The sequence below is a fragment of the Amphiura filiformis genome, chromosome 10, assembly GCF_039555335.1.
Source record: "Amphiura filiformis chromosome 10, Afil_fr2py, whole genome shotgun sequence".
NCBI lineage: Eukaryota > Metazoa > Echinodermata > Ophiuroidea > Amphilepidida > Amphiuridae > Amphiura > Amphiura filiformis.
In genome coordinates, this window is record NC_092637.1 from 46157244 (window position 1) to 46172938 (window position 15695).

The 15695-nt window shown below is 36.7% G+C and overlaps 2 protein-coding genes across 4 annotated transcripts in view; both read left to right on the top strand.

Annotated features, from left to right (window-relative positions):
• The window catches only part of LOC140161927 (uncharacterized), a 37305-nt gene extending 21764 nt beyond the window's left edge, over positions 1 to 15541 (top strand). The window contains exons 6-13 of the mRNA XM_072185221.1: positions 6516 to 6629; positions 8076 to 8192; positions 9224 to 9334; positions 10317 to 10427; positions 11135 to 11248; positions 12703 to 12819; positions 13687 to 13802; positions 15440 to 15541. Coding sequence (XP_072041322.1) covers positions 6516 to 6629; positions 8076 to 8192; positions 9224 to 9334; positions 10317 to 10427; positions 11135 to 11248; positions 12703 to 12819; positions 13687 to 13784 — 782 coding nt within the window. The 3' untranslated portion in view covers positions 13785 to 13802; positions 15440 to 15541. The remainder of the gene's footprint in view (positions 1 to 6515; positions 6630 to 8075; positions 8193 to 9223; positions 9335 to 10316; positions 10428 to 11134; positions 11249 to 12702; positions 12820 to 13686; positions 13803 to 15439) is intronic.
• Positions 15535 to 15695, top strand: part of LOC140162943 (uncharacterized) — a 32951-nt gene continuing 32790 nt past the window's right edge. For all 3 annotated transcript variants that reach the window (XM_072186261.1, XM_072186262.1, XM_072186260.1), the window contains exon 1: positions 15535 to 15666. In XM_072186261.1, coding sequence (XP_072042362.1) covers positions 15591 to 15666 — 76 coding nt within the window. In that variant the 5' untranslated portion in view covers positions 15535 to 15590. The remainder of the gene's footprint in view (positions 15667 to 15695) is intronic.

Sequence of the window (15695 nt, forward strand, 5' to 3'; positions counted from 1 at the left end):
GTGAACAAATTAGGTGCTACAACAGTTCTCTTTTTAAATTCAAGTCATAATTACAACTTTGTTTCATGTAGGTTTTTTTCAAACCCAAATTTTTTGTTGATATATTTGTAATGTTAACACATGTCCCGACATGTGTTAATTTGTTGTGTTTGTTGGACAACAGTAGGAATAATTTTGAGCAAAGAACAACAAAATTTAAAACTGACCAAAATCGCTCTTACAGCCTATTTCTACTCAGCAAACGGTTGCAGGTGAATTCGAGTGAATTCGGGTGATGCGAGGGAATACGCGGTAACAGCCCCAGCAGAAACAGATCGGGTGAAGGTGAATGCGCGGTGATGCAGTGAATACGAGGTAACGTTTGCAGTGGAAACAGATTGGGTGATGATTTGCGAGTGATACCGGAAGTCTCGTAAGCGAAAGGTCATACCAGGTCGAATATTTCGCGCGGAGTTCATGTGGTTCATTCTTACGATCTGACACCGATAATATATTTTAAATTGCTATAATTTCATCTTGCTATAATTGTTATAATTTCTACTTGACCGTGGTAGCTCTTAAATCATTTCTGAAAAGGAAAAGGGGTCTGATTTTATCAGTGGCAAGACATGGTCTTGAGGAAGGTTTTAGATGGGAAGACTACACGGAGTGCTGATGCTCATAAAAAGATGATGGAAGCTGTAATGCAACAATTCAGCCCAGAAGCCACCATGCAGCAACGGCAAAAATCCCTGTTAAGAACAAAATGAAATATCTCCGCGAGTGACCTGAATCTGACCCTAAGGTCACGAAAAGTTTTTCGAGACTTCCGCCTTCCCTCGTATTAACGTGTGTAGAGAATCGTTACCCTGCATTTTCAGCCCAGTATAGAAATGACCCGGTGAATGCGAGAGGATTGAAATGCGGGTGAAGGTGAATTCGCGGTAATGCGAGGTGCTCAGGCGCTATTAGTGATTACTTATCTCACCTATCTGAATGCTTAGTGTGTTGCGCTCCATTGACTGATATCAAACAAATAGGGTTAATTGATTTAACAAGTTTATGATAAGGATAATGAACTGAGTGCAATGCATTAGTCAAGATAATCGCACGCGCCGTGGAGTTATTGCATTTAGCTCGAGAGCCGATAGTTCGCGAAAATAATGCACGGGAGAAGAATACATAACGATGAATAGAAACGGGCACTAGAAGTATATCATCTGATAACGGAATTAAGTTAAATATGCAAATGTCCACAGGACCATGTCAGAGGACTTCCCAATCACAATACCCACTACTCTCTATTCCAGAAAAATTCAGAATATTAGTGCTATATTTGTCTGGAGTGGGGAGTAAGGATGTCGATTTCCGTTTAATGTGCTAAATGGTTTAACCAGTAAAAAAATCGGCCATTTAAATTAAAAAACAAACAAACAAACGGCTAGCAATGCATACTAATACAATGTGTCCCTGGCTGTTCAATAGAAGCAAAAGTAATCAAAATGTACAATTTTTAAATATATCCAACTTAGAAAAAAAACCCATTTTTTTATGAAAGCTAAATTAAATAACGAGTCAGCGGTAAATATGCCAATACGATAGATTGGTCTTACAATAGTACTTGATTGTATAATGTTTGTATTGGTTAATAATTTGCTCAAACTCCATAATATTATAGTTTTGTCGATGGATGGCGTCTGGATTAATTTAGCTTTCATTAAAAGCACTCTATATGCTTATAGATGAGGTTTTACGGTATATAACTTTTTTTCTTCAATTTTTGTAAAAAAAAGAAAAAAATTGGGTCGGCGTCAAACATCGGGTCGGTCGGTCGACTACATTGTACAACCAAACAACTTTTTTTTTGCCTAATTATAAAATATATGGTAGTGATGTACATGTGTCATATCAGTTACCGTCCATTTCACATAACAATGTGTCATCTTTGTAAAAACATCTTTCTAAAACTTCGTCTACAAGCATATAGAGTGCTTTGATGAAAGCTAAATTAATCCAAGTGCCATCCATTGAAAAATTAAAAATTATAACATTATGGAGTTTGAGCAAATAAATTGCAGATACAAGCATAATTATACAAACTATTGTAAGACCAATCTAATTGCCATATTTACGGCTGTTTTGTATTAATTTAGCTTTCATCAAAAACACTCTATATGCTCGTAGACGAGGTTTTACGGTATTCCTTGACAATACGTTGTTATGCGAAATGGACAAATCATTGTAATTTTATCATACTTTTTCCGACAAATAAGGGAACAAACCAAAAGGTCGATGACGTCCTATAAATGAAATGGAGGGGTTTAAAAATGGAATTGCTTTCTTTCAACCAAATGGTATATATTTGAAGAGTACAGGGACAATACATTTCAGCAAAATTAAAAATGTATTTTTCTTGAAATACATATTTTGACAGATATGCCATTTAGTGAAACAAATGACAAAATTATTAAAATTGGCAGGGCATGATAGCATAATGTTTTCTGTGTTTAATGAAGCAAAACAAAATAAGTTATTAACTTGAAAAAAAAACACCTCAGAAACCAAGTCTTGCACAGATGTTCAATTTAATGTGACCTTCGAAATACTAAAATATAATTTCATAGTGATTTTGGTGTTCATTTGAACAACAATAATTTAATCATGTGTATTTGATAGTTTTGAGAGCAACGTGACCTGGATGGAGCAAGTTTGTACAGTTATGTTCTGGATAGTGAAAGCAAAAGGTTGGAATTTTAAGAAAGCTTTTCAATTCACCTTTTCGGTAAATCCCATAACCCTTTGCGAGTACACCTGAGAACTCGTCATTTGACGTCACGCCGACTTGTAATGCGCAGTAACGATGTTCGATAAACGATGTGCGCATCGGCGCGACGCAGTATGACGAGTTCTCAGGTGTACTCGCAAAGGGTTATGGGATTTACCGAAAAGGTGAATTGCACTTACCATTGACATCACTTGTTCCATGCTCGGTCTTTTCTTCCAGTCTGTTTGCCAGCACTGTCGTAACAAATCAGCTATTGGCTTGGGGCAGTTGGGGGGAATTGGGGGTCGTTCGTTGTCATTACATATCCTCATAACAAGATTCTCAGGTACCTTCGAATCTTCAAACGGAATATCTGTTGTCCAAAGTTCCCAAATAAACACCCCGAAGGCATGGATATCATACGTTGGAGAAAGGATCATGTCCCCTTGCAAAAGTTCTGGTGCCATCCACGGATAAGATGCTGTTGCTGTTGCTTTGCTCTTAGTGACATCCATATCTTTGGCTAATCCAAAATCACACAACTTGATGATGTTGCCGTTTGTGATCAAGTAATTGGAGGCCTTAATGTCTTTATGGACCACGCCCATCATCTTAAGATATGCGATAGGTCTGGCTGCTTGCTTTGCCCAGTCAAAAAACCGTGTACCCATGTTCGTGCCTCTATGCGCATTGAGATATGATCGAATTGAGCCACCGTCACAAAGCTCTAGGACTAGGTAGAAATCCAATTCATCATCAACAACACCAAGTAGCTTCACGATATTTGGATGGTCAAGTTTTGAAAGAAAGTTTACCTCCCGCTGTCCATCTTCCTTGCTTAATAGTTTTGCCGCAACCTCTTGTTTGTCAAAGAATCCTTTGTTCCATATTGCTTTGTACACTGTACCAAAGCCTCCTTGGCCAATTCTTTTTACACGTTTGAGTTTTCCTGGTGCAATCGTTGCATAAGCCATATTGGCATTTACTCAGTCAATTGTTGACTTGAAGTATACATGTAGATACATTTGAAAGTGGAGACAAATTTGATGCAACAAATCAGAACATCCAAAAGAGAGACCGACTGATTTATCTCTACCCTCACGCTCTGCTATTTTCTTATCAAAAACATCACATGACAACCGACAGTCAACTATTGCGCAATATTTTACCGCCTGTGACGCAGACCAAAACTTAGCTGGCATTTGCTTACCATAAGTGGTGTCAACAAATACCCTGTTATGTTTACTCTTATAGATATCATTTATGATAATTAATATCGGCTGCAGACCAAATTTTTAATTGTGTAAGGCCCGCCGATTACGAGCTGATCAAAGTATATAGTTGATATCTACCTTTTTGATTTGTTATATTTACTGTTCAGATATATTTGTGATAACTAATTTTTGGACTTTTTGCAATCCAGTCAGTCTAGAAGGGAAATAGTAAAGGTCGATTACTAATCGTCATAACACCCAAGTTCATATTTTATAATGTGTGACGTTTAAGGGAAAATTTTATATTAGATAATCATCACAATATTATTATTTGCCATATTATTGTTTGATTGTTTTCTGTTTTCAAATCAGCAGTAGGGCAGTCATAATATTTATTATTTATTTGTAATTTTTAAGAATTGTTTTGGTAAAGCCATAGGGTTTCTTGATTTTGGTTTGGGTAGCAATGTGTGGCACTTACCAACTAAATATACAAAATTTGATGAAAACGAGACCAACAAATATACAAGTTTCTAGATTTTGAAATTATTAATGTTCAAAATTAAGGTAAATTTGCAAAATTCAGGATTTGTTTTGAAAAAGTTTCTAATAAACAATGAAAAATTATTACCTTTTCCAGATTTTTGTAGAAACTATGAAATAGTATCCGGGCTTTCAAAACCAATTTTCTGAAATTTGTAATCCATATTTAAACCTAAGAACCTGGTAATGCTACCCAAATATGCCACCCATCCCTGAACCACTAAGAACCCTCAAGAGGGATGGGGGGGTGATAAACCCCTAACAATTTGATAAGGTGGAGTGATCCATACATTCATCCTCCCAATGCTGATGCCTGTATGTGAATTTCTGACCAAATTAACCAAATTGTTCCACTTTTGCATCATATTTCACCATTTTAGTGACCTTAGTGCAAACATTTTTGTGTGTTTTGCGCAGATTTGTACCATTAATGTTGCCAAAAGGTGATGGATTCACAATACTTCCAGATATTTTTTCTAACCCACCCCCTAATGTCAAAAAGAAATCTATGCCACTGGGTATCACCATAGTACATACCTAAGGCTAATCAAATGAAATGATTAGTTTTTTTTCAGTGAAATATGAGGTCATGATTTCATTTATTCATTATTTTGGAACATTTCATTATTGTCAAAACTTTCATTTACATGGCTATAACCAAATTATATTGTTAATGAAAAACCATCTCAAAACAGGTATCAATGCTTAGATCATCATTACAGACATTTTGCAACAGATTGAGAAAAGATTTGAATTTGTTTTTATTAAAATGAAAAGAAATGTGCAATTTTTGTAACCACTAGAAACATGATGAGGCAATCCTTGAATTTCCATTATTTACTACATCCTCTACCCCTACAACTAAGAAAAACTGCTGATTATGATCAGCAGGGGATGTCAGACATTTTGAGAGTTTCAATTTTGGTTATTTCCATCTCAATTTTCAGATGATTGACTTTTTTTATGAAAATAATGAAAGTTTTGGTCAAATTGATAAGGTGGGTGACGGGAAACTTGGAATTAACCTTCATTAGCCTAATGCTAGTGTAAAGGAAGATAGGAGTGTTATGTTATCAATTTTCAGATAATTGACTTTTTTATGAAAATAATGAAAGTTTTGGTCAAATTGATAAGGTGGGTGACAGGAAACTTGGAATTAACTTTCATTAGCCTAATGCTAGTGTTAAAGGAAGATAGGAGTGTTATGTTATTACTTTCATCAAGATCAATAACAACAGTTTGAAACAGCTCATGTAAATAGAGCATCCTTTTGCAGAATTAGATGTGCAGTATCTGCTTCGGACAGCGAAGCACTTCATTTCGTTGAATACATTTGTAAATTCATGTTTTCTCATACGGAAAACCATATGATACAATATTAATGCCTAGTCCTATACCTTCGCAGATCAAAAACATGCTTATGAAAGGGAGTACGAACTTTGTCTCTAGAGATGATGTTGTCATGATAAGGGGGAAAAACTATCGACTGGTAAGATAAGCCCACAGAGGAGCAAGATAAGACAGAGCGTGTACCACCAGTCAAAGTCTCCGCATCATCCGATAATGAGGGCCGATTGTTCCTTGAAATGCGACAGGCGAGACTGCTACGCAATTACCGCGTATTTTCATGGTCTATCGCATGCAACGCTCTATCGCGTATACGCGAAGGCACGCAGTGCTGGCGTGATTGTTTGACACGGCACAATCGAACAATCGGCCCTCATTAATATGCGAGAACGGGTAGCATACAATACACGGGGACTTTGACTGGTGGTACGCGCTCTGTCTTATCTTACTCCTCTGTGGATAGGCCATACTGGGGATAGGTCAATCTACTTGAGTTGTGTCAAGTTGAGATTGACCAATGAATTGGTGTCATTATCTTATGAATATGTATGACTTGAGTTGTGTCAAGTTGAGATTGACCAATGAATTGGTGTCATTATCTTATGAATATGTATGAGGTGCAATAATATTCCTCTTAGAATAACTCTGTTACTACTCCTACCTTTCAGGTGAAGGGCATGAATTCCAGTGTGCAAGTGGTGGTTGTGTTCCTATAATTTTTCAATGCGACGGTTACGTAGATTGCACGGACAGGTCAGATGAAGACAACTGTACATATGCTTGTAAGTAGCTGAAATTGAATCATCTGCTTCTCAAGGGCAGGGTTAGAATGTGGTGGGTGCATGGGGGTGTGTTTGTGGGCAAACGAGGACACACACAAAATTTTTCACCCTAAACTGCGGACTTACTTCCATCCGAGGACAGTCTGCAATCTCAAACTGCTGCAAAAGACCTCAAATGCATGCTAAATGCTTTATAACGCTATTTGCCTGAAACCGAGGACCACATGTGTAAAAACTACCGTCCACAGGTGATGGCTAAAATTCCGTTTCGTATTATACACACAAAAAATCCGCCATTTTAGTCCACGGTTAGGCGATGAAAACATCATACACACGTCCTCTGTTAGATAGCAAAACACAATGTCCTCGGTTGGTGACAAACACACACAGGGGTGTGTGTGTGGGGGGGTGTGTTTGCTGCCAAATGAGGACATGTTTGTGGTAACACACCCCCACCCGTGGACATACACCTAAACGTGGACTGTCCATGGTCTGTCAATAGGTGCAAGTTGACGGAAATGATGTAAAAATGTTATTTGGAGCATGTCCTCACTTGGCGGTATAGGGGTGTACCCTCTTTGATGATACCATCGCATAGTGTGTATGTCCTTGGTATGTCGATTCACTGCAGGAATGTTTGTCCTCGATTGGATAGTACAGTGCTTTTTTACTTTGTACGTCCTCGTTTGGAGGCACTTACAGGCAGGGGTGGGTGTGTGTGGGGGGTGCATTTGTTTTCACCAACAAACATGAACCCACCTATGACATTAACATGAAGTGCAAACCTACAGCAAATGTGGACATTCATGGTCCTAATTAATAAACTGGCAGGGGGTGTTAGACATCGTAATCATGCATATAGAGTACTATAAATGTTCCCCATTGTAGGTGTAATACCAGGTCTACAGTTTGGTGGTTAATTATCATATTTTACCACAAAAGTAGAGGTCCACAGTAACAATGTTATAGCTACATAGGAGGCTCGTATGGTCCAAGCCTTGAAATAAGTGGACTGGATACAGGAGCAATTTGTTTTTAAACATTTTGCTCCTGGTTCATTGGAATTTTACAAGAACCAGGAGCAATTTCTGAAGGAAGAGGAGCAATTTTCAAATAGTAAATCCTTTTTTGCATATACATGTACATTATAACATCAATTGCAAAACTGGAACCAGGAGCAATTTGTTTAAGAAAATTACTCCTGGTTCATGTGAAATTTGCAAGGACCAGGGCCAATAATTAGCTTCACAAGAGCACATTTGCTCTCCATAACACATGCCCTCTGATTTCAAGGCTTGGTAGGGTCCACGTTTGTTGGTGAAAACTAGTAGGTTGTATGTGTGAGGGGAAGGGATGTAGGGTTAGGTTTAGGGTGTTGGTTATGTCAATCATTCTTACAGTGCTCCAAGGGCAAGTTGACATGATTTTTATTTTTATCTGTTTCAGGTTCAAGTAATGAATATGAGTGCCTCATAGGTGGATTAGGTCATTGCGTACCACTTTATTGGATGTGTGACAACTTCCCTGACTGCGATGGTGGCATTGATGAAGTAAACTGCACCTGTAAGTTTGTCTGTCTGTCTTTCTGTCTGTCTCTTTGATGAATATAAGTGCCTTATAGGTGGATTAGAATCTTGTGTATCTCTGTATTGGATGTGTGATGACTGACTGTGATGACCAAAATATGATAATGTCATTGACTAATATATGTGACCATCCATCTCAAACCGCTCGTAAAGTCGGCAAATTGAATTTCGAGTTACAGTCCAAAATGTGCATAAAGCTTGTATTCATAATGTACCTAATAATTGTCCTACAAGTTTCTCATTTCAGTCCAGTTATATACCAATCTTTAATCCTATTGTTGAAGAGGATAATAAGCTTATACTTATAGTAAATAGCTTTAGTCTTTGTTTGCTTTGGCTAAATCCTGTTCAAGTGGTGGGTTAACCAACAATTAACAATGAGAGGACATTCCTGAACCTCGTTGACTTGGGGATGATTTGAAGTGACTGCCAATTATGACCATTTGATATTTAATACCAGCAATGTAGAAAAAGAGATATATTGTAGCACCAAAATAATGTACCTCTTTACTGAAGGAGCAAAGTTTAACAAGCCATAACTCCACTTCTGGATATCGTTTGAAGTCAAATGATATATCATTGTAAAGCTTATGATATATATTTTCTAAACACGGAAGAAAACAAAATTGACCAGGGGCCAACTTTACGAGCGTTTCGATGTGGATAGTCACATATGTTAACTGCACGTGTAAGATTGTTTGCCTGTGTGTCAGGCTGTGATTCTGGAGGGTCATGTGTGCCATCTTCCTTCCAGTGTGATGGTAATTTGATGCATTAAACTCTGTTTATTACTTTCAGGTACTGATGATGACTTCATGTGTGATTCAGGAGGGTCATGTGTGTCATCTTACGCCCAGTGTGATGATATGATTTGACACATTGAACTCTGTTTCTTACTTTCAGGTACTGATGATGACTTCATGTGTGATTCTGGAGGGTCATGTGTGTCATCTTACGCCCAGTGTGATGATATGATGTGACACATTGAACTCTGTTTATTACTTTCAGGTACCGATGATGACTTCATGTGTGATTCAGGAGGGTCATGTGTGTCATCTTACGCCCAGTGTGATGGGGAATTTGACTGCACTGATGGGTCTGATGAAGCTAATTGTACCTGTGAGTTTTTATCACACAGCTTTAATAGTCAAAATATAACTGTTTTTTAAGGAAATCTTGCATGTTGTGTTAAAGTGTGAATTTGAGGCCAGGGTTGACATTATAAGCTATTACAAATACGCACCACTACCCCAAAGATAGCCACCTTCTAGAGTTGTACAGAGGTTAAGCTGAACTTGCTTGAATTCCTTGAAAACCATTTCATTGTATTCTAATTATTGTTATACAAAAATGGTGGATTTTTAAATTATACACTCTACTTTCCATGTATTATTTAAATTTGACCCTTATTAGGCCAAAAAAAAAAAAAGTTGTTTGTTTGTCCTCCACCGCCCGCTCCTCAGATTAAGGCCTGACCAATATTTTTTTTTTTTTTTTTTTTTTAAAAATTTTTATAAAAATAAATAAAATTCAATTTTTTTCAGATTTGGAGTATCTTTGGACCTAGCTAGAGCTAAATGCTAAGATCTTTCATGGTTGAAAATTAAAAAAGCCCCCCAAAAACATTTTGTGTCTTCAATATACAAATTTATAACTTGTGTTCATGTCATAGTCTATTATTTTTAGTGACTTCAAAATACATTGCATTTGAAATCCTTAAAAGACTATGACATGAACACAAATTATAACTTTAACTGCATATTAAAGAAACAAAATGTTGGGGTTTTTTAAAGTCACCATGAATGATTGTAGCATTTAGGTCTAGCTAGGTCCAGGAATACGCCTAAATCAAAAAAAAAAAAAAAAAAAAAAAAAATCCTACCCATACGTCCTCTTTCAAAGCTGTGGAGGACAAACAAACAATTATTTTTTTTGGCCTTACCTATGTATTGCAGTGGCACTACCATTATTTGGCACAGCTCCTGTCACCCCACATCCACCATCTATGATAAAGGAGATTCGACAAATTCAACTCTGTTCATTACTTTGTTCATTGCTTTCAGGTACTTAACATGATGTCAATTTAATGCATTACTTTCAGGTACTGATGATGAATTCATGTGTAATTCTGGAGGGTTATGTGTGCCATCTTCCTTCCAGTGTGATGGTGATTTTGATTGCTCTGATGGGTCTGATGAAGCTAATTGTACATGTGAGTTTTTACCACAAGGCTTTAGCCAAAATAGTACAGCTGTATAATCTCAATATCAAAATCTTTGCACTGTGTTTAGAGCACAAATGTGTGCCCCTGTCCCAATAGGGCCCACTTAAAGTTGTAAAAAGCTAAACTTGCTTGAATTTTTTGAAAACCACTTCATCCTCTTGTCAAGACAAGTAAAAAAGTATAGTTTGTACCATCTAATGGTTCTCATGCTATGGCTGGAAAATGAAAAGTCACATGTTTTAATTTTGATGAAAAGTATCTCAAATTAGTCTTTTGGTCACAAAAATTCAAAAATGAAATTGATTGTTGTCTTGTATTTCAATATTAGTAGAATTCTTATGACCACATTGCTAAATTCTCTAGAGAAGCTTTTATTCTGAATTCTCTGATATTGTTAAAATCTGCAGATTGAACCTGTCGAATGCTATAGGTTTCGGCAAGGTCCTTCAACACTGTTCTGTCATTCTTCCTGATCATGTAAAAAGGGCTATGGCACACCTGGGTCACATGTTGCTATGCAGCTTGTTCGGTGAATGAGGTGTTGGCTGAGACCATGGTCTCAGGGTGTTGGTGTGATGATAACTTGATTCAGTTAGTCAGAACCTCTCTTCCATGTAAACAGCATCAAATTGGCAGAGTGCTGAAGGACCTTGCGGAATATATAGCCAATTATTGCTTTGGTTTTGTTCTCTTAGGTTTTCCAAGCCAAGTTAGGTGTGACAATGCTGGAGGATTCTGCATATATCCAGAGTGGATATGCGATGGTATCAATGACTGTTTGGATGATAGTGATGAACAGAACTGCACTGGTAAGACTGGGAAGGGGGTGAATTATGTTTCCCTAAGCACCAAGGGACTTCCAGTCTTCTGGAAATTCTGGAACAAATCCAGGAAATAATCTTTTTATGATACAATTTTCATTTTTCAAAGCAAAGTATTTCATAAAAAGAGCAAAATATTTTTAAGGCGGTGATACCCTTTAACCCCTGCAATTACTTGTTCCCCGGACCCACACCGCACACAAGCGCTTGGCTACCTGGCTAATGGCCTGGTTAATTGGTCAGGAAACACATGAATAGGCCTGGCCTGCTGTATTATTTTAGAGTTGACTCCTATTGATTCAAATGCAACTTTTAAATAATATTGGCCTTTTTTTACATAATGATGTGTGATGCTATAAATTGATCCACATGTGTAAAACAAATTAAACTATCATAGCCGTTTATATTTTCACATTTTGTAAAAAAAAATTAATATTTATTTCAAAAGTGTTAGGTGGGAAATTAAAGATTGAGGATCCTATATTATGTTATATATAATCACTCGGCAGAGTAAGCACTTTAGCTTAATTCCAAAAAAACAAATGACAACAAAATTAAATCAAAGTTAATCAAACTGTACCAAAATAACCTTTTACAAAACTCATTTTGAATATTGAATGAAAAAGTATCTGCCAAGCAATCGAAAGAAATTGAATTAATGATAATATTTCTATAATAAGCTATCATACAAAATAAAGCTATCATGCAGAGATATCATTCATTCAAGTGGCACATATCAAGGAAAAGTTACATAGTCCATGTTGACTTTGCTCATGTTTATTTAAATCCACGTATGTCAACTATTTTTGCTGTTATTGCTTCAATATTACCAAGGATCAGTTCATTTCGTTCTGATGTGGGCAGAGTGCTTCACACTATGAACTACAACCCTGGACAAAAGGGTTGGAATGAAATTAGTAGGGTGTTACAAATGAGCCCATTCCCCCGATCAATGTTGAATCCTGACATTTTGTTCACGTGTGCTCAGTAGTACCCAACATTAATTGGTAGGTCTTGGGAGGTATTGGGGTGAACCCATTTGAAATTCACACTCCCTGTGTGGGAGGTCATGTCTTCCAAATGGGGTGTGTGGATTTCAACTGGAATAGCCCAATGATATTGAGGAGATTACGAAGAAGCCAATCAGGTCAGATATGATATTAACATAAAGAGCTAAAATGTATTGAACTGAAGGCCTATATATAATAACATCACTGCTCTTCTCCATCTGACTCATTAGCTCAGTTGGTAGAGCATCGGTCCGGTGATCCGAAGGTCCCAGGTTCAAATCCTGGATGGTCAGTGAAATTTTTTCACTGGCTGTCATTTATGTATGTGGAGACTTGTTTTAAAAACCTTTCTCATACAGCTAAAATGATGAGATCACAAATTTACAGAATATGATTTACAAACTAGAAACACTTCCTGTTATTTCTTTACAGACGTTGTATGTGGCAGCCTTGATTTCCAGTGTGATGATGGGACGTGTATACATGAATCCTATAGATGTGATGGAACACCGGATTGTAATAATGGCACAGATGAATTGGACTGCAAATGTAAGAATGAAAACTATTAAAGCCAATTGAAAAAGGTTAAATTAAAAATTCCTTTCACAGCCACGTTTTTGGAAAAGAAGGAGGGAGGGGTGTTTCTTTTTGTTGTTGTTGCTAAATTTACATTAATACATGAGTTTCCCCTTTTAAATTGACATTGCTAGCATGATTGCTAGCAGTATTCAGCTTCTTGGAAGAAAACGATGAGGCCCTTATTTTATTTTAAGATTATGAGGGCACAGAACACTCGAAAGTGATTCATGCTGACTAAGAAACTCGTTTATTATCATTTTCAGGGATGTGATTTTTCCAGATTTTCCGGATTTTTTGTGGCCAAAAAATGTTATTGATTTTCAGCCTGTTTTAGGGTATTTTTGCCCAATTTAACACTGTTTTTCTGGACTTTTTAACTATTTTCTGGATATTTCACAAGCTTTGAATCACACCCCTGCATTTTACAAAAGTATTAAAAACTTGAAAATTATGAAAATAAAGAAGTTATGAACTGATCCCAGAGAGTGAAGAGGAAGGCAGACGTGATGTGGCCATTATTCCTTTGAAAACGGTTTAATAGGCAATTAGTGCATTTAACCTATTTAGAGCATATAATCAGGTCTAACTCAAGTCACTGTAAAATTAAACAAGCTAAACTCCAGAATTGTAATTAAACAATTGTTTAACAATTAAAACCAGACTTGATTGACAGAGAATGATTGGATGACATTCACTGAGATTTCCAATCACTTGTACAACTCAGCAACTTGTAAAATAATCATTCATTTTTACCACCATATGAACATAGCTCTGCCGTGTTGCTTTGTGTATAGGGGCTATAAAGTCTAATCTCTTAACATTTTACTTGCTTTGCAGGTGACAGCGACCAATTTGCATGTCAATCAGGGGCTGTATTTCAGACCTTTACCGATGTGATATGTACGCGGACTGTTCAGATAGGAGTGATGAGTTGAATTGTACTGCAGAAAATTGTGAGTATTGAGTAATCAGTTTTTAAGAAATTATGATTATTTATTTCTTAGTAATGTGTCACGTATCAGATGTGTTTACATTTAATCATGTTTGTAATGGTCTGCTGCGCAGACTTAGAAAGGTTTTACCTCAAAAAACTCTCAATCTCCTGTTTAAGGCTCTTATTTTACCTCATATGGACTACTGCGACTCAGTGTGGGGAAATGCTGGTACGACCCTTCTGAAAACGCTTGACAGGTTGCAAAACACTGCTGGCAAAATTATTCTTGGTCTCCCACGTAGATACCCCACTGATGTTCTTCTAAATACCTTGAAGTGGGACAAACTTGATGCCCGTCGCAGTATCCACCTTAACATCATGGTCTACAAGAGCCTTAGCAACATCCTCCCACTCCCTTTATGTAACATCTTTTCCACAGTCAGTAACAGTCATGGCCACTCCACTAGATCTGCATCCCAAGGTAATCTTGTCCCTCCAACTAACAGAAGTGCCTCTGCCAAAAGAAAATTCTCCTCCAGAGGTGCACTGTCCTTTAATCTTCTTCCTACCAGAGCAAAAAATCCGTTGCCAGCTACAGTCGGTTATTTTAAATATGCTTGCAAGTAAAAATTCACCTTATGATGTCCTATAGTGCAATATCACTGTTTTTATATATCATTGTTGTTTGTATGCAAATTTTATGCTTAGCTGGTCTAGTTCTTAATGTATTCATAATTTTGTTAAAATGTGCAATCTGTTATATACTTTTATAATGTATTTTAATATGTATTGTTTTTTTTTTTGATGTTTTAAGTTTGACCCCTAGGCCAAACTGAAAAACAGTGTTTACACTGAGTTTTGTTACCCAGGCAAAAGAAGTTTTAATAATAATAATAAATAATAAATTGTCTAAAGTTCCTCATTCTGCATCCATTTTAGGTTTCATTTTAAGGCGTAGTTCTTGAAAAACACAGAAAAGAGGCATTAACACAATTTCAGGCTTAAAAGATGGGTATTTGAATAGTTGAATACATAAGAGTAAGAAAGTTCCAACTTTATCAAAACTATTTTTGAGATACTCGAATGTAAGTTCATACGTGCTGGTAATAAACAATTTCCAAAAGTTTAAACTGACTTTCAGCACAAAAATCCACTAACCTTAAATTTTCGATGTGTGACACACATCTTCATCAGAAGAAGTCCTAAGATGTTGTGATGGACTTGCCCATTTGTTGACCATTGGTGACTTTTGGTGAAGATGTTACACATCGAAAATTCAAGGTTAGTGAATTTTTGTGCTGAAAGTCAGTTTAAACTTTTGGAAATTATTTTTGAGATATTAAGAAAAAACTTAATATTTGGAAAAGCTTTAGAGTCAGAATGTTTTCATCTTCAGGGAACCTTTAATACATGAACATACATATGATGTTTCCATGACAACGGTACAGGTTAAAAAAAATGCTGGTTCTAACTCATTTTTTGTAAAATGGTGGGCCCTTCCTCCACTTAGGTATTCAATTAAAAAATGATCATGGTTACCCACTATATTTTTGAGTGAAGGGACCAGGATGTAATGTCCTGTTTCAAATGTCGGCTTGTGACAATGCATCTTTCATTTCATGACACTTTAATAAATGTTTGTATACTAAACTACAGGTAATGGTTTTCTGTGTGGTGATGACATGTGCATATCTTACGTCTCTTTATGTGATGGCATACCTGACTGCTTAGATGGGTCAGATGAACTTTCATGCAATGGTAAGTATGCAAGCTTTATTATTATGATGGTTTTCTGTGTGATGATGACATGTGTGTATCATATATCACAAGATGTGATGGCATACCTGACTGCTTAGATGGGTCAGATGAACTCTCCTGCAATGGTAAGTGGGCAGTAAACCGCTATCTTGGT